The sequence below is a fragment of the Bos javanicus genome, chromosome 12, assembly GCF_032452875.1.
Source record: "Bos javanicus breed banteng chromosome 12, ARS-OSU_banteng_1.0, whole genome shotgun sequence".
Classification (NCBI taxonomy): Eukaryota; Metazoa; Chordata; class Mammalia; order Artiodactyla; family Bovidae; genus Bos; species Bos javanicus.
This window is the reverse complement of record NC_083879.1, coordinates 73,658,858-73,681,766: the sequence shown is the minus strand read 5'-3', so window position 1 is coordinate 73,681,766 and position 22,909 is coordinate 73,658,858. Positions and strand designations below refer to the sequence as shown.

General features: G+C 37.5%; 1 protein-coding gene across 2 annotated transcripts in view; it reads left to right on the top strand.

Annotated features, from left to right (window-relative positions):
• Positions 1-22,909, top strand: part of UGGT2 (UDP-glucose glycoprotein glucosyltransferase 2) — a 148,115-nt gene that overhangs the window by 35,047 nt on the left and 90,159 nt on the right. For both annotated transcript variants that reach the window (XM_061435226.1, XM_061435227.1), the window contains exons 8-11: positions 2,471-2,571; positions 6,390-6,489; positions 7,759-7,819; positions 13,354-13,445. In XM_061435226.1, coding sequence (XP_061291210.1) covers positions 2,471-2,571; positions 6,390-6,489; positions 7,759-7,819; positions 13,354-13,445 — 354 coding nt within the window. The remainder of the gene's footprint in view (positions 1-2,470; positions 2,572-6,389; positions 6,490-7,758; positions 7,820-13,353; positions 13,446-22,909) is intronic.

Genomic DNA, 22,909 nt, shown 5'->3' with positions numbered 1-22,909 from the left:
AAATTCTATGCTTGTAACCTGTTAATGCTTCTTGTAAAATGGATTTAAGGAAGGTTTTTATTTAGTAGATAACATTTTTATTCCATTTCCAGCTATGTCTCACATCATAGAATCCATACTTTCTTAAACATAACTATTTATGGGAATAAATTGCTTGTATTCCAAAAAGCCTTTGGAACTCTGGGATATTAGTTTTTTTGGAGAGGAAGTATCCAGGTTTTACATAATTGTTTTAAGCAAAAAGCTTTTGCTTTGATGTATTGTATGAATAATGTCTTTTTGCCTGGATTACATACATAATTTTACCAGTAAAAATTATCATTAAGCTTATGATTAAAGATGAAAAGCAACACAACAGCTCTTACAAACTTAATATTACTCTGTAACAAAATATTGTGAAAGGAGTGGTAAACTCATAGTGAACCTCTTTTCAAAGAAGTTCTATTGCTTTTTCACTATAAGAGCAGTCTTGATTAGTTTTCAAACGTAGTCCCACATTGGAATAAAATTTCAACATAGGACATTGCAGTACATGTATTACAGTTAACTATGAGATGACTCCATTTATGTTTGCATGTTCTGTATATTTAGTTTTCCTCTCACTTTAAAATACTCATTTCTCCTTACTGTTGAAAATACAAAATTTATTTATAAATTGTGCCAATAGCTAGATAAACTTTTTAAAAAAGAATTCTCTCTAATCATAGGAAGTGGTACTATGTGTTGAGTTCATGAGAGATTGGAGAATAAGATGATAATTTTTATTATATGTATGGTAAAATGCCATTCTTCTGCATTATTATTTGTCAGTCTTTAAGAATACCTCAGTTCAGTTCAGTCGCTCAGTCATGTCCCACTCTTTGCAACCCCATGAACCGCAGCACGCCAGGCCTCCCTGTCCATCATCAACTCCCGGAGTCCACCCAAACCCAAACCCATGTCCATTGAGTCAGTGATGCCATCCAACCATTTCATCCTTTGTTATCCCCTTCTCTGCACGCCTTCAATCTTTCCCAGCATCATGGTCTTTTCAAAAGAGTTCTTCGCATCAGGTGGCCAAAGTATTGGAGTTGCAGCTTCAGCATCAGTCCTTCCAATGAATATTCAGGACTGATTTCCTTTAGGATGGACTGGTAGGATCTCTTGCTGTCCAAGGGACTCTTCAGGAGTCTTCTCCTATACCACAGTTCAAAAACATCAATTCTTCGGTGCTCAGCTTTCTTTATAGTCCAACTCTCACATCCATACATGATTACTGGAAAAACCATAGCCTTGACTAGATGGACCTTTGTTGGCAAAGTAATGTCTCTGCTTTTTAATATGCTATTTAGGTTGGTCATAACTTTCCTTCCAAGGAGTAAGCGTCTTTTAATTTCATGGCTGTAGTCATCATCTGCAGTGATTTTGGAGCCCCAAAAAATAAAGTCTGTCACTGTTTCCACTGTTGCCCCATCTATTTGCCATGAAGTTGTGGGACCAGATGCCATGATCTTAGTTTTCTGAATGTTGAGTTTTAAGCCAACTTTTTCACTTTTCCTCTTTCATTTTCATCAAGAGGCTCTTTAGTTCTTCTTTGCTTTCTGCCATAAGGGTGGTGTCATCTGCATATCTGAGGTTGTTGACATTTCTCCCGGCAATCTTGATTCTAGCTTGTGCTTCATCCAGCCCAACATTTTGCATGATGTACTCTGCATATAAGTTAAATAATCAGGGTGCAAATATATTAGCCTTGACGTACTTTTTTCCTGATTTGGAACCAGTCTGTTGTTCCATGTCCAGTTCTAACTGTTGCTTCTCGAACTGAATATAGATTTCTCAGGATACAAGTCAGGTGGTCTGGTATTCCCATCTCTTTAAGAATTTTGCACATTTTATTGTGATCCACACAGTCAAAGGCTTTGGCATGGTCAATAAAGCAGAAGTAGGTGTTTTTCTGAAATTCTCTTGCTTTTTCCATGATCCAATGAATCATGATCAGCAAATTGTAATATGTAGATATGTTTAATTGGGCAAAATTATCTTATTTAAATTTTCTTTATAAGTTTCAAAGATGGAACTTTTCAGAAATAAGCTAAAATTTTATGGGACGCATTGATGTCTTTCTTTATAAAATAATGTTTGTTTTTAATTATAAAAGCAAGACTTGCAATTTATAAAATGTTAAAGACAACATGTATAACATAAAAACTAATAATTCTGTCCTCATCCTTGGATCCCTTACAGGTAATGTTAACAAATGACAGTATATATCTCCATATTTTGTTTTGTTTTATACATTGAAAAAAAGAAGACATGCATGTCCCCTTCTGTATTTTTAAATTCTGTCACTATAACTGCATCATTATTATTATCTTGAACCATTAGTTTGTGTTTAAGTATTAGGAAGAGATAATTTCAAAAATATACTGCTTGTATAATAGTGGTTTATAATATGTGATGATAATTAACATTACTTAATATTCTAATACAGAGAAAGATATTCAGATCTTAGAGATAATCTGACAATATTCCAAAAATACCTGATTGAGAGTAATAAAGAAATGATGCCTTTGAAAGTCTGGGAGCTACAAGGTACAGTATTTCAGTCTATGTTAAAATAGCATATTGGTAACTGATTTGTTTTATTAAATATGCTTTTATATAACATGATGTAAATTATTTCTTAGGCAATAATAATTACTAATTATGTGACTAATATGCATTACTTTTTGTGGACATAAAATTTAATTGAAATGTTATTCATCAAGTAAGTTATATTTTATCTCTGGAAGATTTAAAATTATATGATGTGCAGTTATCTGGTATTACCCAATCATTTTTAAAGTATGTATGAGTTATCTTGTATGTTCATCTCAAATATTAAACTATATTTCAGGGTATCTACAGCACTGGTTAAAAATCCTGATTAGTAAGTTAAGAGAAATCAGAACTAAATCTTAGTTTTCTTCTCTTTAAAATTTTCATCTTTAGAGGCCATTGCATATTTCATTATGACCTCAAAATAGCTTCTGTACTGACATCCTATAAGCAGGTATTTTGAGACCAAAATTTAGTTTGGATTAAACTGTAATTCCTTTTCAGTTTTTAATTTTGTATTTTATTTATAATTTCTAGTGGGTCATAGTGATGTCCTTTTTCTGTGGAATCCATAACTTTTATTATATCTTATCAACTTCTTTTAATACAACAGCCAATTGAAATATACTTGATGCATTATACAGTTCACCATTTAAAGAGTAGAATTAAGTGTAGTATATTTTTAGAGATTTTTAACTGTCACCATACTCAGTTTTAGGGCTTCCCTGGTAGCCCAGTGATAAAGGAACCACCTGCAGTGCAGGAGGTGCAGGAGCTGTGCGTTTGATCCCTGAGCTGGGAAGATCCTTGGAGAAGGGCATGGCAACCCACTTTAGTACTCTTGCCTGGAGAATCCCTTGGACAGAGGAGTCCGAAGGCTACAATCCATAGGGTCACACAGAGTCGGACATGACTGAAGCAACTTAGCACAGCACACACAATCAGTTTTAGAGTATTTTCCTCACCCCTCCCCGAAGAAACCAACATACCCATATTCAGCCACTTTCCATGACTCTCCAACTCTTCCAGCTGTAGATAGACAACAGTCTACTTTCTTCTCCAAAATGTTCTCCACCATGCCTTCCTTCAGGGGATCTTCCCAACCCAGAGATTGAACCCATGTCTCCCATATTGCAGGTGGATTCTTTAATGTCTGAGCCACCACCACCACCAACAATGTGCATGCTTAGTCGTGTCTGACTCTTTGCAACCCCATGGACATGATTGCACAAGGATGCACACTGTTGGTGGTGGTGGCTCAGGCAGTAAAGAATCCACCTGCGATACGGGAGACCTGGGTTCAGTCCCTGGGTTGGGAAGATCCCCTGAAGGAGGGCATGGTGGAGAACATTTTGGAGGAGAAAGTAGACTGTTGCTTTCCACCAGGGAAACCCAAAGTGTTCTCCAAGGGACCCATAATTTAGAAAAGTGTAAGTAATAGAGTGCTTTTAAAGACTGGTAAACAGAGAACATGCATAGTTAGCTTAGTTTTAATTAACCTCCGTAATGTCTGTGTAAGGTATATTTGAATGGACTAGAAATAGGAAGTCTAGTTAAGACATCATTGAATTAGTATAGTGAGAGACAGAACCTTTGCTGTGGTAGAGACATAGATGAGCAGGCTGGATTTAGCAAATATTCAGGAGATTAAAAGACTCAAAGATGACTTTAAAATTTCCAGCTTGGAGCCTCTGTAGAGAGAATATAAAACAGGCTTGGGGTTGAATACAGGGTTCAGAAATAATCAGACTGGCATTTAAAAAATTGACTTAAAGTAATTGTGACATATTCAGATGACCAGTTCCAGGGGTGGGGTGAATACAAAGTCCTTATACTGAAAGGAGAAGATTTTAAAAGTGGAAAATGTTAGCATAGAGGTTTTTTGAAGGTGGAGGTGCTAACTGAAAGTGCAGAGTAACCAAATTAGTGCACAAGGGAGAGTCTGCTCATTTATGTGGGACAAGCAGACACAATGGAATGATGATGATGAGAGATGGAAGAGCATGTCACAGAAGCCAAGGAAATAGATTCAGGAGAAGGGAAGTGACCAAGACCTTTTCCTTTTTTGATTGATTTAACAAATATTTATTGAATTTCTGCTAGCAATCAGTAATGTCCCTACAACCGTGGTTTTATAATTTTTGGCTGACACCTGGAGTAGGAAATATATTTTACATCAAGACCATACAACAAATGTATAATGCGTTAATACATAGATACACTTAAAAAAAAAAAACTTCACTATAGATATGTATGTTTACTGTGTGTGTGTATATGTGTGTTAGTTGTTCAGTCGTGTCTGACTCTCTGCTACCCTATGGACTGTAGCTGACCAGGTTCCTCTGTCCATGGGATTTTCCAGGCAAGAATACTGGATTGGGTAGCCATTCCCTTCTCCAGGAGATCTTCCCAACCCAGGGATCGAACCCAGGTCTCCTGCATTGCAGGCAGATTCTTTACCATCTGAGCCACCAGGGAAGCCCCGTATACGTTTACTGAAAGTGAAAGTGAAAGCCACTCAGTTGTGTCTGACTCTTTGTGACCCCATGGACTATACGGTCCATGGAATTTTCCAGGCCAGAATATTGGAGAGGGTAGCCTTTCCCTTCTCCAGGGGATCTTCCCAACCCAGAGATAGAACCCAGGTCTCCCTCATTGTAGACGGATTCTTTACCAGCTGAGCCACAAGGGAAGCCCAAGGATACTGGAGTGGGAAGCCTATCCCTTCTCCAGCGGATCTTCCCTACCCAGGAATCAAACCGGGGTCTCCTACATTGCAGGCGGATTCTTTACCAACTGAGCTATCAGGGAAGCCCAATACTACATTTTATTAATTCTGATAAAACTTTCATTATACCCTGTTTCATTTGATTAAAAAAACCTTCCCATTACCCATTAATCTGATTTCACTACCGACTAATGGGTTGCAACTGACACTTTGGAAAACACATATTCCAAAGGTAAAAAGAGCTAAAACAGACATCACATTTCTTCAAAGGATGTGGATAAACGTAAACAGTTTTAAAAACCAGTGTAAAAATCACTATCACAACTGCTGCAGAATAAAGGAACAAAAGATTAAGAAAAGCATATGTCAGGAAGATCTGAGTGGTGAGATAGGGGCAGAGAAGGGGTAACAGAAAAAGGAGGCTTCCTCAAGAAGGGGTGATTGAATAGAGGTCTGAGGAAGGGTTGGAATAAATTCGAGGGTGGGTTATTTAGAGAGAGTATCAAAGACCTTTGTGAGTGTTGGAAATGGAGTGTGAGGGAGAAGAGACACCAGGAACAACTGCTGGATTCATGGTTTACCCAGCTGGATGGACAGTGGTGGATTTGTTGTAAAGAGAAGACCAAAGAGGACCAGATCTGGGCAAAGTTGGGAGGAATATCACAAATTTGTTACTGAACATGTTGCTTTTGAAGTATCCAAGTGATAAAACCAAGAAGACAGTTAAATATGAGAATCCGGATTTAAGAGGCAAAGTGAAAGACTTAAATAACAATTTGAGTCATCTAGGTATGGAACAGTTTAGAGAAAAGCAAAAGCTGGTAATGGACTCTGATAATATTATATTCATTTACTTGTTATTTACACTATCTCAGATTTTATCAGTAAAGGTAAGTTAAAACTTATCTTAATTGGATGGAAGTGATAGCTTTCCATTTCATTTAAAAGTTCTGAATAATGGTAAGTATGAGTGTTTTTTAATGTTTCTATATATGAATACATGGCAAGAAGGGTTATTTAAATTACATGGAAATGTCACAGGTCTAACATGTCAGTTTCTTTAATGATATTTTTTTCCTTCCAGATCTTAGTTTTCAAGCAGCTTCTCAAATAATGTCCACTCCAGTTTATGATGCCATAAAATTAATGAAAGACATTTCGCAGAACTTCCCCATAAAAGCCAGGTATATTAAAGGTTATTGATTGGATGATAGCCAGAACTCTTTCCATTAAATAAATTTTATGAAAATGGCTGATTTCGTTCAACTTAATGATGTCAGTTAATTCTGGTATCTATAGTGTTTGTAGAATGAGGGTCTCTATTCTGTATATTGGTTTTTTTTTTTAAACTAGAGCAAAATATTGTCTTGTGCATGCATGTTGTTACATACTACAAAATGGAACTCTTGATCACATCTCTCCAGTTACTCTGATGATTCATTGCTCCATGAACTTGTAGATGCTTCCTCAGCCTGAGGATGAAACAGATTGCATTGGTTTCCTCCAGACCCCATCAATGGCGCAACCATAATTAATGCCCAAGGCTAAAAATCTTGCCTCTATTTATGTTCAGACTTAATAAAAGGTTTTTATTTTTCTTTAAAAAAAAAAAGTCACTCTGTAGACAACCAGGAAATGTTCATTGAAATGAAATACTTGATAAATGAATGAAAAAGTTTGCATTATCAAATTTTCAGTTGTAGTTTTATCTCAAATGCTGCCAAATTTTAGGAAATAATACAGACTTATTATGGATTGTTTTAAGATACCCTTTCTGTTTGAGTTTTACTTAATGTCAGCTTTTAATTAACAGTCTTTTAACTTTTAAATCTTTCTTCTATGCATAAAATTGGCAGACATATAACTAAGCATTCTTAGGCATTATTAGGTCAAATAAATATAATCAATAGACTTATTTAAAAAACATTTGTGCTGTTTTTAAATTATAAAGGAGTTATAAGCTCTTCAAGAGTAAATATATGAAGTCAATATTATCAGTATTTTAGAATTTATATACTCTGGTCTAGATCCCAGGTTAACCAAAATTCTTTATGTAAAAATATTCTAAAATTTCTTATTTGCAGCAACACATATAATGACAGTGGTAATTTCATACAGAATTTCTGCCCTATGGGCAGAACAACACAAAACAACATTTTCAATCAAGAATACTTGAAAAATAAATACCTAGTAGTAAACAAGCCCTGATAGTATATAATGCATGCAGTGGGTGTGCATGAACTTTTTTACAGTCTCTGTTCCACATGAATCAAATACGTTGTCAAGTGAAAGCCATTGTGCCATCCATCAAATAGGCTGTATGGAAATGTGTGCTTCTCAGTTATAATGCCTTTAGAGTTTTAGTTCCTCATCCAGAGTATTATCTTGCATTGAATCATAGTTTAGTCCTAAACATTTAAGGAAGAATGAATTGTATCTCTCTATGTTCCCAGATATCTGACCAGAATTGCTGTAAATCAGCTTATGAGGGAGGAAATACAGGAAAATCAAAAGGTTAGTTTGAATTCCTTTTTTAAAGAAATTTACTACACTAATAACACTGTATTTTAGACTTTGGGTCTTTAATTTTCATATAAAAAATATTAGCTTGTACTTTTTGATATTAGAACAGTTCAGGTTGTTCCATTTTTATATTGTCTGCTTTATATAGCATACAGTTTGTTATTCTAGCCAATCTTTCCTGACATAGATCCTACTTACTTTCTCATTAACCTTACATACTCCAAATTTTCTGCCCATGCTGTATGGTTTTCTTCACAAAATAGAGAATAAAGGCTATGAGATAAATCTTCTGTTTCCTATAAAAGTTTTGCTTAAAAGCTTGTGAAGATTGAGAAAAATTTAAACCACTGGAATGTTACTAGAATCCTATAGCATATAGTATACAGTTGATCACAAATTTGATAAGATTCTGCTAAATGGTCTCTTAAATTACCTACCTCAAGACTCTAAATGATCCTAATTGTGTAAATACTTAGGGAGTGCTTGAGAACACTGCCTGGCTTTATTACATAGGATTTAATTTGGCTTTAAGTAATATAATGCCAGGCACACAGGGCCTTAAACAGTAGGAATTCACTTTTCTCACATTAAAAAGAAGTCTCAAAGTAGGTTGCCACAGACATGTTTTGTTTTTTTTTTCTCTCTCTTTTCTGGTTGCAAAATGGCTGCCACAGTTCCAGACTGCTTATCTATATTTAAAGCAGAAAGAGGTAGGAAGATCAACCATGTTCATCTTGACTAAAGCTTTCCTAGAACACTTCAGCCAACTTTGACTTCTGTCTCATTGGCCAAAATTTTGTAATGTGGTTCTTCCTGGCTACGAGGGAACTAGAAAAGTGCCGTTCCATTCAGTTGCTCAGTCGGGTCTGACTCTTTGCGACCCCATGAACTGCAGCACGCCAGGCTTCCCTGTCCATCACCAACTCCTGGAGCTTACTCAAACTCATGTCCATTCAGTCGGTGATGCCATCCAAGCATCTCATCCTCTGTCGTCCGCGTCTCCTCCCGCCTTCAATTTTTCCCAGCATCAGGATTTTTTCCATTGAGTCAGTTCTTTGCATCAGGTGGCCAAAGTATTGGGAGTTTCAGCTTCAGCATCAGTCCTTCCAATGAATATTCAGGATTGATCTCCTTTAGGATGGCCTGGTTGGATCTCCTTGCAGTCCAAGGGACTCTCAAGAGTCTTCTTCAACACCACAGTTCAAAAGCATCAGTTCTTAGGCGCTCAGATTTCTTTATAATCCAAATCTCATATCCATACATGACTACTGGAAAAATCATAGCTTTGATTAGGTAGACCTTTGTTGGCAAAGTAATGTCTCTGCTTTTAAATATGTTGTCTAGGTTGGTCATAGCTTTTCTTCCAAGGAGCAAGCGTCTTTTACTTTTCTAGTAATTGAGGCAATAAGAGGAGAAATGGGCTAGAGATGATGATAGGTTAGCCAGTTAACAGTGTCTGTCACACCAAGACAGAGTAAGCTCTTAGTAAATATAGGCTGTTTTGATGATGACGAAGGACTACAATGATGATAATGAAGTAGATACACGGTTCATTGGAGATCAAGTGGTAGAAGCCACAACACATCATCCCTACCTGGGATATTCTTTGCTTCACTGACCACCTAACAAATTCTTGCTTATCCTTTAAAACTAAGTATTACTCCTTTCTGTAATTTTCCTAGTTGCTTTCACCATTCTTCAAGCAAAATGCATTTTTTAAAAGAATTTTTGTTTTTGTTTGAATAATGCCACTTACAATAAGGAAGAGAGATTGGGAAAGAAAGGAATGCCAGTGTATCAGTGGCATCACATAATCCAATTTATTTTTTGCTCAGTTAAGAGTCCAAAATGGTTGTTCCTGGTCATCAAAGCTTTGATCTGTGTGATTTTAATTCCAGAGGCTGAAGAGTTTCATGAGGTTTAAGAGGTGATATTGTGGGAGTAAAAGAGATAATTGGAAAGACCAAATGGGATTCTTGAGCTTCCCTGGTGGCTCTGATGGTAAAGAATCTGCCTACAACACGGGAGACCTGGGTGTGATCCCTGGGTTGGGAAGATCCCCTGGAGAAGGGAATGGCTACTCACTCCAGTATTCTTGCCTGGAGAATTCCATGGACAGAGGAGCCTGGCAGGCTAGGCAACTTTCACTTTCAAATGGGATGGTTCCAAAGATAAACCACTTTTGATGACATAATCACAGGATGACAGTCAAAGCTAGCTGCTGAAGTAGAATGGAAATGAAAGTTAGGGGAAATGAGTAAATCAGAAAACTCTTAACCTAGAGGTTTGAATGGCCATAGTATCTGGCACAGAGCATTCCACCAGAGATATTTGTTGAATTGAAAACTTGTGAATATTTAGTTTACCTATAACAACTTCCCTGGTGGCTACATGGTAAAGCATCTGCCTACAATGCGGGAGACCAGGGTTCAATCCCTGGGTCAGGGAAGATCTCCTGGAAAAGGAAATGGCAACCCACTCCAGTATTCTTGCTTGGAAAATCCCATGGATGGAAGAGCCTGGTAGGCTACAGTCCATAAGATCACAAAGAGTTGGACATGACTGAGCACGACTTCACTTTATAAAACAGTCTGTATTTAGCAGTATGTAGTTTTTAAAATGTTTTATATATGGTAGCTGTTGTAAATATCCTAATGTATAAACTGAAATCCAGTGATTTATTCTGGGTCACAGGATTTGTACAAGATGGAACCAGAATTTGTGCCCTGGTTTACAGCTCATTTCGGAACAATTTAATAAGAATTCTGAATTTTTCAATTGCCAGTCATCTTGATAGGTGATTGGAAAGATATTTGAGGAAATTAAGAAATTTGATCTAGTCACTTTTCTTCTAAAAATTTTTTTCAGTATTTCCCATTGCCAGAAGAAAAACATACAGTGGGCTAGAGAAATGTATTTAAATAAAACCAAGTGGGAAGGAAGAGGCTGATATAGACTGTCAGCTCCTCAACAAGAACTCAGCAGGGAAACTGTTGCACAGGCAAAGCTGAGTTTAGTAGACTGGCTGCAGTGAAGGAGAGCAACCTTGATAGACTCTTGTTAGTGTCTCAAAAGGAGGACGTTAGGGTAGAATATTTAGGTTAGAGAAGGTCTTTGTTCAAGTGGTTTAAGTTGGGCTAGAACTGGAAGAACTTTGTGAAGATATACAAAGTAAAAATAAAAGCATTTCTGAAGTAAAAACTAAAATGATAAGTGGCACAAAGGAGAACTGACCCTATAGGAAGCACAGTAGAAGACAGATAGAAATAATAAATGCGGAGGAAAAAAAAAACAGGATTCAAGAGAAAATGATAAAGTACAGGCAGGAAAATGAAATCCTGCCTATACTAGAGTCACAAAATGGAAAAATAAAACCAATGGACAGAATAAGTGCTTAAGACTACAATTAAAAATTTTCTGAAATGAAGATCCAAATCCACAAATTAAAAGATGCACTGTGTAACTTGGTACAGTTGACCACGAATGGTCAAAATGAAAACATAGACTATTGAACTTTATAGGAAATAAAGGGAATTAATTATTTATGGATTTATTTAAGAAGATTATAATGAAAGAAAATCAGATTGGTGTTAGACTTCTCAAAAACAAATTCAATGTCAAGAAACAATGAAGCTCTACTTATAAGATATTCAAGGAAAGAAAAATTGTCAGTCAAGAAGATATGAATATATGGCTACAAAGATGTTAAACATCCAAAAATTCAGGGGATATTGCTCCCAAGAACACTTTCTGAGGAATTTCTTTGGGCGAAGAACTGACTGAAGATTCCTGGGCAGAACACCTGCCTTTTGGGCATTGAATATGTTTATGTGAACACTGAAACTAAAAAGTGAGGGACAGGGTAATAGTGTAGTATGAAAACAGTACCTATTCTGAGAAAGATAAAATATTGCTACTGGTAAATATAAGGGGAAAGGTAGAAAATAGAATAAACTTGCTGATTCTGTAACTGTAAACATAGGAATCAAGGATATAAAGCTGAAAAATCAAGCAGTGAAAGCCTAAAATTATTAGAAAGTACATAGTTAACCACTAATGACTAAAAACTATTGAGTAAAATTGTCCAAGAGGAAAAGCAGCAGGAAAAGTTTAAAGGCTTATTCTATTATTTTTTGCAACAAATCATTAGCTATTGGTTAAAAAGATGACGGAGGGTATTAAATAAATATGCATGTTTGATAGTAACTAGTAGAGAAAAGTCTAAATCTTCTGAAGCATGAAGAGAGCTGAGTGAACAAGAAAAAAAAAAGAGAACTTTAAAAATGCATCTTGAAAGAGTAAACAGCATGAAAGAATCCCGTTTGAGGCTAACCAAGTCTAGGATATCAATAAATGTAAATAAGCTTAACATATTAGCAAAAATTTTCTGTTTGTTTCATTAGGTTTGAAATAAACACACCTAATGTTTGTATGTGAAATAAAAACCCTTAACATGATTCAGAAATGTCAAAAAAGAAAGGATGTGCAAAGGTATATCAAGCAAATACTATGTTCTAAGGGTATGATCTTAAAATGCCATGAAGCCAAATTCAGTTCTAAAAATATTAATGACCCAAAAATGGCCCTTTATAACACTAAAGGATACAATTCATAATGAAAATAGAGCAGTTTAAGATAGCTTTACATCAAAACACTGCAGCACCATAATGAAACAAACTACAGGAAATGGAAGGAGAAGTATAATTTACCTCTCTCAGACTAATGAAATGGTCAGAAAGTGAGTAAAGATACAGAAGACCAAGTGAAAGTAGTAATTGCAAAAATTCCAGAAAGTGGAATAAATAGGAAAAAATTCTCAGTCTCAGTGCAAACTAGAAATCAGTAACAAAGTCAGAAAAAGTTTATTCACTTGAAGGTTAAAACCTGTTTACTCTTAAGTAGAAGAAAAAATACATCAAAATTGTAAAAATTCTTGGTAACATTTGAAAGCATAAGATATTAGAATTTTTACATCAATATTTATATCAATAAAAGTGAAGTTTTAACTAAAAGTTAACATTGAAACACTGGTTTCATGGAAACTTACGTAGAGTGATTGCTAAATATTTACACACACACCAATGTTTTGAGTTCTGGGCTATCAAAGAATAGGAATGTGCCAGCTGTCAAATGCTAAGTGTTTGTGTGTACATGCACATACAGTATAAAATGTAATAGGTAAGTAGTAGTTGTAGCATTAGGAAATTAATATCACATATTACAAAATCAAAATACTCAAGTATTGTCTCTAACCTTTTATAAGATTCCCATCAAGTGTGGGCAGTACTACCCACATAAAGGCCAAATATGGGCTGCGGCCTGTCTTAATGCATAAAAGTTTTATTGGGAACATAATCATGTTCATTTGTCGATTGCCTGTGGTGCTTTTGTGCTGCAGGATGGAGTTGAGTAGTTGGCAAAGCCTAAAAATATTTACTATCTGACTCAATAGAAATAGTTTGCCAACTCCTGACACAGATTAACTATCATTATATCATTTGGTTAATTATTTTCTCTATTTCCAGCATCTTCAAGATAAATTTGATATTCAGCCAGGCGATGCTGGTCTGTATATAAATGGACTTCGTGTTGATATGGATTCCTATGATCCTTTTAGGTAAGTATTAAATTACTGATAGAAACTCTGGTTTATGTGTAAAGGTGCACTTTTGTTCTGAATTTAGTATTCGTTGAAATGCAGATATTCACTTTAAAGCAAATGTATCTTTTTGACTTTGCAAAGCAACTCTGTTATTTTGGTAGAAGATTCTCTTAAGTGTCTGAATATCAGAGCTGAAAAAAGTCTTGGAGAAATTTATTCAGGTGATAAAATTGAAGTTTCTGAATCCTAGACTTGTTCTTGTCCTATTATTTGAAACTGTCTTTAATTGACAAGTAGGTCTATCATTAGCTTGAAAGTTTCTTGGGCCAGAGTTGAGTAGCTAGGGAGTTGTACCCTTCAGAAAAGATGTGAAAGGAGTATGAGATGTTTTCCCAGAATAAAGAAACAAGCAGGAAGAATTTTAAGTGCTTGTATCCCTCAGAAAGTAAACTTGAAATGTTAGATTGCTAGGGACTTCCCTGGCAGTCCAGTGGTTAAGACTTTATGCTCCCAGTGCTGGGAGCATGGGTTTAATCCCTGGTTGGGGAACTAAGATCCCCCATGCAGCACACACAGTGTGGCCAAAAGAAGGAAATGATAGATTGCTCGATACTGTCTCTTTAGGTCAAAAAAGTTCCCCAAAATGCTCTAGTGCAGAATTAGAAAGTATTGTATTTATCTTGGCCATTAACCTGTAAATGAAAAGCCATGGGCCACAGAAGAGAAATCAAAGTGAATTTATTTTACTTTTAAAGAGAGTCATAAAACTACTTTAAAAATTCATAATTAGAATATAAGATGAATTTAGTAAACACAATATACTTTATTTCAAATATTTAGTTTTAATTGAATTCAGTTTGCTTTTTTTGAATGTAAACTTTCATTTTCTTAGCAAGTTTAGAAATATATAGGAAAACACAGGAAAGATTGAGAAGTTGGATTCAAGTGGAGCTTTTATCTTTATTTAGTTGAGTTTTTGCCCCTAATATTGGGAAAATGCTAATCTAAGATGTGAAGGATAGATACTACACATAGAGAAGAGCAGTTGTTAGCTCCTGGCTGTAAGCTTCAGAGTACAGAAATTACATCTGTGCTCAAGAACAGTGAAAATAGATTTAAAAGAGGACAGAATTGGTACGTAGATTTTGAAAAGTTTTCTGTGGCATTGTATGGGGAAATTTTTATAGCAGGAACACTTTGAGACGTAATTTATCAATGGAAAGGCTACAGGTTATTTGAGAAATAGAACCCTCTTGGGTCCTCTCCTGGTAATTAGTGATCTGCATGATGTGTGATACATTATTGTTCTTTCTTGTTGGGATCACTAGTTGAAACTACTGTAATTCCCTTAAAGGAGAGAAAAGAAAATATGTGAGGATATTTATATCACAGTCAAAGAAAGTGGTTCTCAGGAAAGATCAGAGAATGTCAGATAAAAAAGTGTGAAGAGGCTGATGAATGGAAGAAAATGATGCAAGAAAGAGGAGAGGAAGGAAAATGTCCTAATATTGAAGTTATGTCCTAGATCTGGAGAGAGGTGCTGTGCAACCAGTACTGTAGAATTTGGGGAACGAAAGTGAAGGAGGAATAATTTTTCTCTTTCTTCCTATCTTCTGCATTTTGGGGTTGTGGAGAACTGATGTCATGCCCACAGCCCAACCTTTCTTCCTGTGATCCCAGAGGAGCCAAAGCCCCCATGCTTAGGGTCAGGCCAGCACTGGTTCACACAGCATGTGCCCAAGCCTTACTCTCACCCCCAGGGAGACTAGGGCAGTAGGAGGCAGGGGCAGAGACTAGGGAAGAAGGCAGATAGGACCAAATAAATTAGAGGAGTTCCATGAATGTGTTTTATATATCTACCTTAGATACATCTACCATAGAGCTACTTAATAGTCACCCCAGCATCAGAGTGACCAGAGTCTGGTCAAGTAGAACTGCCCAAGAAATTGATTCTGGTAACATATAGGATGTTACTTATTTTGATAGCCAGCCTGTTCAGACTTGAGTAACGTCAGTACAGTATAACCACCAGAAAGAAAGAGGTCACAAAGGTGTATTGATGGTCCCACTTGTGTAATTATTTCTGTATCTTAGTGAAGTTGTCTGGCTCAGAGTTTGAGCTCTGGATAAATATGTATCTGTAATGTGGGAAGATACATAGTGAATCTTGACATTCTAGGAATCGGCGAACTAAAATGGACTGGAATGGGTGAATTTAATTTAGATGACCATTATATCTACTACTGCGGGCAGGAATCCCTCAGAAGAAATGGAGTAGCCATCATGGTCAACAAAAGAGTCCGAAATGCAGTACTTGGATGCAATCTCAAAAATGACAGAATGATCTCTGTTTGTTTCCAAGGCAAACCATTCAGTATCACAGTAATCCAAGTCTATGCCCCAACCAGTAACGCTGAAGAAGCTGAAATTGAATGGTTCTATGAAGACCTACAAGACCTTTTAGAACTAACACCCAAAAAAGATGTCCTTTTCATTATAGGGGACTGGAATGCAAAAGTAGGAAGTCAAGAAACACCTGGAGTAACAGGCAAATTTGGCCTTGGAATACGGAATGAAGCAGGGCAAAGACTAATAGAGTTTTGCCAAGAAAATGCACTGGTCATAACAAACACCCTCTTCCAACAACACAAGAGAAGACTCTACACATGGACATCACCAGATGGTCAACACCGAAATCAGATTGATTATATTCTTTGCAGCCAAAGATGGAGAAGCTCTATACAGTCAACAAAAACAAGACCATGAGCTGACTGTGGCTCAGATCATGAACTCCTTATTGCCAAATTCAGACTTAAATTGAGGAAAGTAGGGAAAACCACTAGACCATTCAGGTATGACCTAAATCAAATCCCTTATGATTATACAGTGGAAGTAAGAAATAGATTTAAGGGCCTAGATCTGATAGATAGAGTGCCTGATGAACTATGGAATGAGGTTCGTGACATTGTACAGGAGACAGGATCAAGACCATCCCCATGGAAAAGAAATGCAAAAAAGCAAAATGGCTGTCTGGGGAGGCCTTACAAATAGCTGTGAAAAGAAGAGAAGCGAAAAGCAAAGGAGAAAAGGAAAGATGTAAGCATCTGAATGCAGAGTTCCAAAGAATAGCAAGAAGAGATAAGAAAGCCTTCCTCAGTGATCAATGCAAAGAAATAGAGGAAAACAACAGAGTGGGAAAGACTAGAGATCTCTTCAAGAAAATTAGAGATCCCAAGGAAACATTTCATGCAAAGATGGGCTCGATAAAGGACAGAAATGGTATGGACCTAACAGAAGCAGAAGATATTAAGAAGAGGTGGCAAGAATACACAGAAGAACTGTACAAAAAGGATCTTCATGACCCAGATAATCACGATGGTGTGATCACTGACCTAGAGCCAGACATCCTAGAATGTGAAGTTAAGTGGGCCTTAGAAAGCATCACTATGAACAAAGCTATTGGACATGATGGAATTCCAGTTGAGCTATTTCAAATCCTGAAAGATGATGCTGTGAAAGTGCTACACTCAATATGCCAGCAAATTTGGAAAACTCAGCAGTGGCCACAGGACTGGAAAAGGTCAGTTTTCATTCCAATCCCAAAGACAGGCAATGCCAAAGAATGCTCAAACTACCGCACAATTGCACTCATCTCACACGCTAGTAAAGTAATGCTCAAAATTCTCCAAGCCAGGCTTCAACAGCATGTGAACCATGAACTTCCAGATGTTCGAGCTGGTTTTAGAAAAGGCAGAGGAACCAGAAATCAAATTGCCAACATCTGCTGGATCATCAAAAAAGCAAGAGAGTTCCAGAAAAACATCTATTTCTGCTTTATTGACTATGCCAAAGCCTTTGACTGTGTGGATCACAATAAACTGTGGAAAATTCTTCAAGAGATGGGAATACCAGACCACCTGACCTGCCTCTTGAGAACTTTGTATGCAGGTCAGGAAGCAACAGTTAGAACTGGACATGGAACAACAGACTGGTTCCAAATAGGAAAAGAAGTACGTCAAGGCTGTATATTGTCACCCTGCTTATTTAACTTATGTGCAGTGTACATCATGAGAAATGCTGGACTGGAAGAAACACAAGCTGGAAGCAAGATTTCCGGGAGAAATATCAATAACCTCAGATATGCAGATGACACCACCCTTATAGCAGAAAGTGAAGAGGAACTAAAAAGCCTCTTGATGAAAGTGAAAGTGGAGAGTGAAAAAGTTGGCTTAAAGTTCAACATTCAGAAAACAAAGTTCATGGCATCTGGTCCCATCACTTCATGGGAAATAGATGGAGAAACAGTGGAAACAGTGTCAGACTTTATTTTTTTGGGCCCCAAAATCACTGCAGATGGTGACTGCAGCCATGAAATTATAAGACGCTTACTCCTTGGAAGGAAAGTTATGACCAACCTACATAGCATTATCAAAAGCAGAGACGTTACTTTGCCAACAAAGGTTCATCTAGTCAAGGCTATGGTTTTTCCTGTGGTCATGTATGGATGTGAGAATTGGACTGTGAAGAAGGCTGAGCACCGAAGAATTGATGCTTTTGAACTGTGGTGTTGGAGAAGACTCTTGAGAGTCCCTTGGACTGCAAGGAGATCCAACCAGTCCATTCTGAAGGAGATCAGCCCTGGGATTTCTTTGGAAGGAATGATGCTAAAGCTGAAACTCCAGTACTTTGGCCACCTCATATGAAGAGTTGACTCATTGGAAAAGACTCTGATGCTGGGAGGGATTGGGGGCAGGAGGAGAAGGGGACGACAGAGGATGAGATGGCTGGATGGCATCACTGACTCGATGGACGTGAGTCTGGGTGAACTCTGGGAGTTGGTGATGGACAGGGAGGCCTGGCGTGCTGTGATTCACGGGGTCGCAAAGAGTCGGACACGACTGAGCGACTGAACTGAAATGAACTGAATGCGGGCAGCTTTAAAATTCAATGTGGTAAAATCAGTTCAGTAATAAATTTCGATTTGGCTAATGTCTGAATGCTTTCTGTGATATAGAGACTGCTAGGTATTGGGGGTATAGTGGTGAACAAGACAGAAATGTCTTAAACAATTTAGGGTCTAGTGGGATAATTGAAATTTAATAATAATTATATTGTGATAAGGTTTCTAAAAAATAAAGTGTAGTGCTTTGAGAATTTTAAACTTGTTCTTGATGGGGGGAGTGGATATCAGTTTTCTTCAAGGAAGTGATATTTAAGGATGAATCAGGCAGAGTAGAGAGTGGAGGTTGTGCAAACATGACATATTTGAGAAAACGCGTGGTCTAATATGGCCAGAGTATGCAGTGAGGAGGAGCTGGACAGTACTTAGGTTGCACAGGTGGACAGATTGTGGAACCAGGTTTCACATTTTGGCCTTTTATCTTGAGGGCAGGAGAAGCCAGTGAAAGGTTCTAAGCAAATTTAATGATCATTTCAGTTCAGTTGCTCAGTCGTGTCTGACTCAGACTCGTGTCCATTGAGTGGATGATGCCATCCAGCATCTCATCCTCTGTTGTCCCCTTCTCCTCCCTCCTTCAGTCTTTCCCAGCATCAGGGTCTTTTCCAATGAGTCAGTTCTTCACATCAGGTGGCCAAAGTATTGGGAGTTTCAGCTTCAGCATCAATCCTTCTAATGAATATTCAGGACTTATTTCCTTTAGGATGGACTGGTTGGATCTCCTTGGAGTCCAAGGGACTCTCAAGAGTCTTCTCCAACACCACAGTTCAAAAGCATCAATTCTTTCAGGTTCAGCTTTCTTTATAGTCCAACTCTCACGTCCATACACTACTTGAAAAACCGTAGCTTTGGCTGGATAGACCTTTGTTGACAAAGTAATGTCTCTGCTTTTTAATATACTGTCTGGGTTGGTCATAACTTTTCTTCCAAGGAGTAGGTGTCTTTTAATTTCATGGCTGCAGTCACCATCTGCAGTGATTTTGGAGCCCCCCAAAATAAATTCTATAACAGTTTCCATTTTTTCCCCATCTATTTCCCATGAAGTGATGGGACCAGATGCCATGATCTTAGTTTTCTTAATGTTGAGTTTTAAGCCAACTTTTTCACTCTCCTCTTTAACTTTCATCAAGAGGCTTTTTAATTCCTCTTTGCTTTCTGCCATAAGGGTGGTGTATCTGCATATCTGAGGTCATTGATATTTCTCCCGGAAATCTTGCTTCCAGCTTGTGCTTCATCCAGTCCAGCATTTCTCATGATGTATTCTACATATAAGTTAAATAAGCAGGGTGACAATATACAGCGTTGACATACTCCTTTCCCAATTTGGAACCAGTCTGTTGTTCCATGTCCAGTTCCAGCTGTTGCTTCCTGACCTGCATAGAGGTTTCTCAAGAGGCAGGTCAGGTGGTTTGGTATTCCCATCTCTTGAAGAATTTCCCAGAATTTTTTGTGGTCCACACAGTCAAAGGCTTTGGCATAGTCAATAAAGCAGAAATAGATGTTTTTCTGGAACTCTCTCGCTTTTTCAATGATCCAGCAGATGTTGGCAATTTGATTTCTGGTTCCTCTGCCTTTTCTAAAACCAGCTCGAACATCTGGAAGTTCATGGTTCACATGCTGTTGAAGCCTGGCTTGGAGAATTTTAAGCATCACTTTACTAGTGTGTGAGATGAGTGCAATTGTGCAGTAGTTTGAGCATTCTTTGGCATTGCTTTTCTTTGGGATCGGAATGAAAACTGACCTTTTCCAGTCCTGTGGCCACTGCTGAGTTTTCCAAATTTGCTGGCATATTGAGTGTAGCACTTTCACAGCATCATCTTCCAGGATTTGAAATAGCTCAACTGGAATTCCATCACCTCCACTAGCTTTATTTGTAGTGATGCTTCCTAAGGCCCACTTGACTTCGCATTCCAGGATGTCTGGCTCTAGGTGAGTAATCACATCATCGTGATTATCTGGGTCATGCAGATCTTTTTTAAATAGTTCTTCTGAGTATTCTTGCCACCTCTTCTTAATATCTTGTGCTTTTGTTAGGTCCATATCTTTTCTGTCCTTTATTGCCGGGGACCAGCCCCGGCTGAACCAGGGTATTCGAAGGAGAGACGGCGTAGGCGAAGATCAGGAAACAATTGCTTAATTAAACGTTAATTAAGGATATAAAGAGTAATAGAATGAGGATAGCTCAGTAGGAAAATTCAGTGGAGAAAAGAGGCTGAGATAAGGATAGCTCAGTGAGGAAATTCAGTGGAGAAAAGAGGCTGAATAATTCAGCCAGAAGGTAAGAGAAAGAACGACATGGTGAGACCAAGTTTCGGTGAACAAGGCCCGCACTTTATTTTCCAAAGTAGTTTTTATACCTTAAGTTATGCATAGAGGATAATGGGGGAAGGGGTAGAGTCTTGCAGCAAACCAGGCTTTCTTCCTGCAAACTTATCATATGCAAAAGCTTAGGTGATTTGCATCATCTTCTGGCCCGGAGGCCTGTTAACATTTTAAGACCTTTTCTTCAGAAAACTTATTTTTCTCTAAAGGTGATTGGTCAGGAGCCACCCTCCAAAAGCATTAGATAAAGTTGCATTCCTACAGCGCAAAGGTGTGGTGGGCTATAACAAGAAAAAGAATTAACTCAAGGGTCCCAGGTTACAAACATTAAAGCTACTACTTACACCAACTATATTAATCAATACACTGCCAAGGACACAGTAGGTAAGGGATATGGAGACTTAGCAGCAAACATTGGTCCAACAAGTGAAAATCCCTTCACCAATACAATTTCTAATCAATCTTTTAACTACTCAAAAGAATCTGTGTTTAGACAGTTTAGAACATCTCCTGCCTCTCACAGTTGGGAGGCTGTGAACAATCACATGAGGCCGGAAAAACCTATTCAGGCAGGCTAGAGGATTTCCAAAGGAGTTTGTAAGTTAAACACTGTCACACCCAGGAATTATTAACTGGAGCTGTAAGCTAACTTTTTTCAGAGAGGTAGTGGGGGACAGCCCCCCGTAAAGTCAGAGGTGTAGGTGAAAGCACAAAGCAGAAAGTAGGCAGACTCTGGTTTTGGGGGTAGATTGCTCGAGAATTTCCAGGGAGACTCCTGAGGCTTGATCCCGCCTTTGCGTATGCCAAGCCTCCTTCCTCATGACCTTTGTCATGGGTGGAGTTCCTCACGCTGGCTACCGGCAGTGATAGAATTCCAGTTGAGCTATTCCAGATCCTGAAAAGTGCTGCACTCAATATGCAATATGCACTCAATATGCAATATGCACTCAATATGCAATATGCCGGCTCCCGGCACTTTATTATGCCCATCTTTGTATGAAATGTTCCCTTGGTAGCTAATTTTCTTGAAGAGATCTCTGTAGTCTTTTTCATTCTATTGTTTTCCTAGTAACTATTAAAAGAGAAGCATGAAGAATAGTTTTTGTTATTTAACAATACAGAGATAAGTTTTTCTGATAAACATATTATATTTCAAGAACCAGGTTTTTTTTTTTTTTAATTTTGTATCCAAAATTCAATATTTGAAAAGAGCAAGGAAGAAACTGGTGCTGTTGAGAGCAACTGTGTGCTTAGTAGTAAATTCATTTAATCGTAATATCCTATCAGGTGATTCTTGCTGTTCTCTTTTTATGTATGGGGAAACAAAGACTCAGATCTCACATAAAGATAGGGATACAACTAGCAAGTGGTTTCGAGGTTTGAAATCTCATGCCCTTTTCAGTGTACCACACCACGTAGCTCTATCTAGTTTTTCTGTTGATATGTTTCCTTGAAAACTAGGTTGTGATAACAAAGATGGTAGTTACAGAAGCTATGAAGAGTGTTATAATTCTATCACATAAAAAGTATCTCTTCAATAAGCATCATAACATTTTTTAAATGGAGAGAACATTGGCAGTGCCATCCACAATTCTTACTTTACAAAAGAGAAATTTTAAAGGGATTAAGAACTTTAAGAAGCTACACTCAGTGCAGTGTTATAGCCCCGACTAAATCTTATTATTGGTAATTTATGATATTCAAGCTGGTGCTTTTTTTATCACACTCATCTTCTAATACATTTGGAGGGAATGGTACAAAGTCTACTTTGTAATACAGTCAGAACTGTCTAGGAACACATGCTGAGCTGATGTCATATGGGCCAGCTTGAAATACTTCTAAAACAGCCTTCTTAGGAGTTTAGATATTAGATCTCTTCTCTTTAAATGTAGATTTCTATAGTCCTCCCTAAGAATATATATCTAAAACCCGTATATCACTTTATTCTGATTCTGTTCATTTCTGAAAGGCAAGGTGATTTCCATGAATGGATTTTTGAATGAAGCACTTGGGTTAAATATAATAAATAGAAACACTTGTTTTCAAAAAGTAATAATCAGAATTCCTCCTTGCCTAGTAGATTTTACCTTCCCCAACATGAACATATTTTACCATGGTCTGTACAGCCTTACCTATTTTGCAGATGGCCTTCGTGTCTCAGCTCTGTGAGTCCACTGGCTGAGTTCCTGGGCAGGAGGTT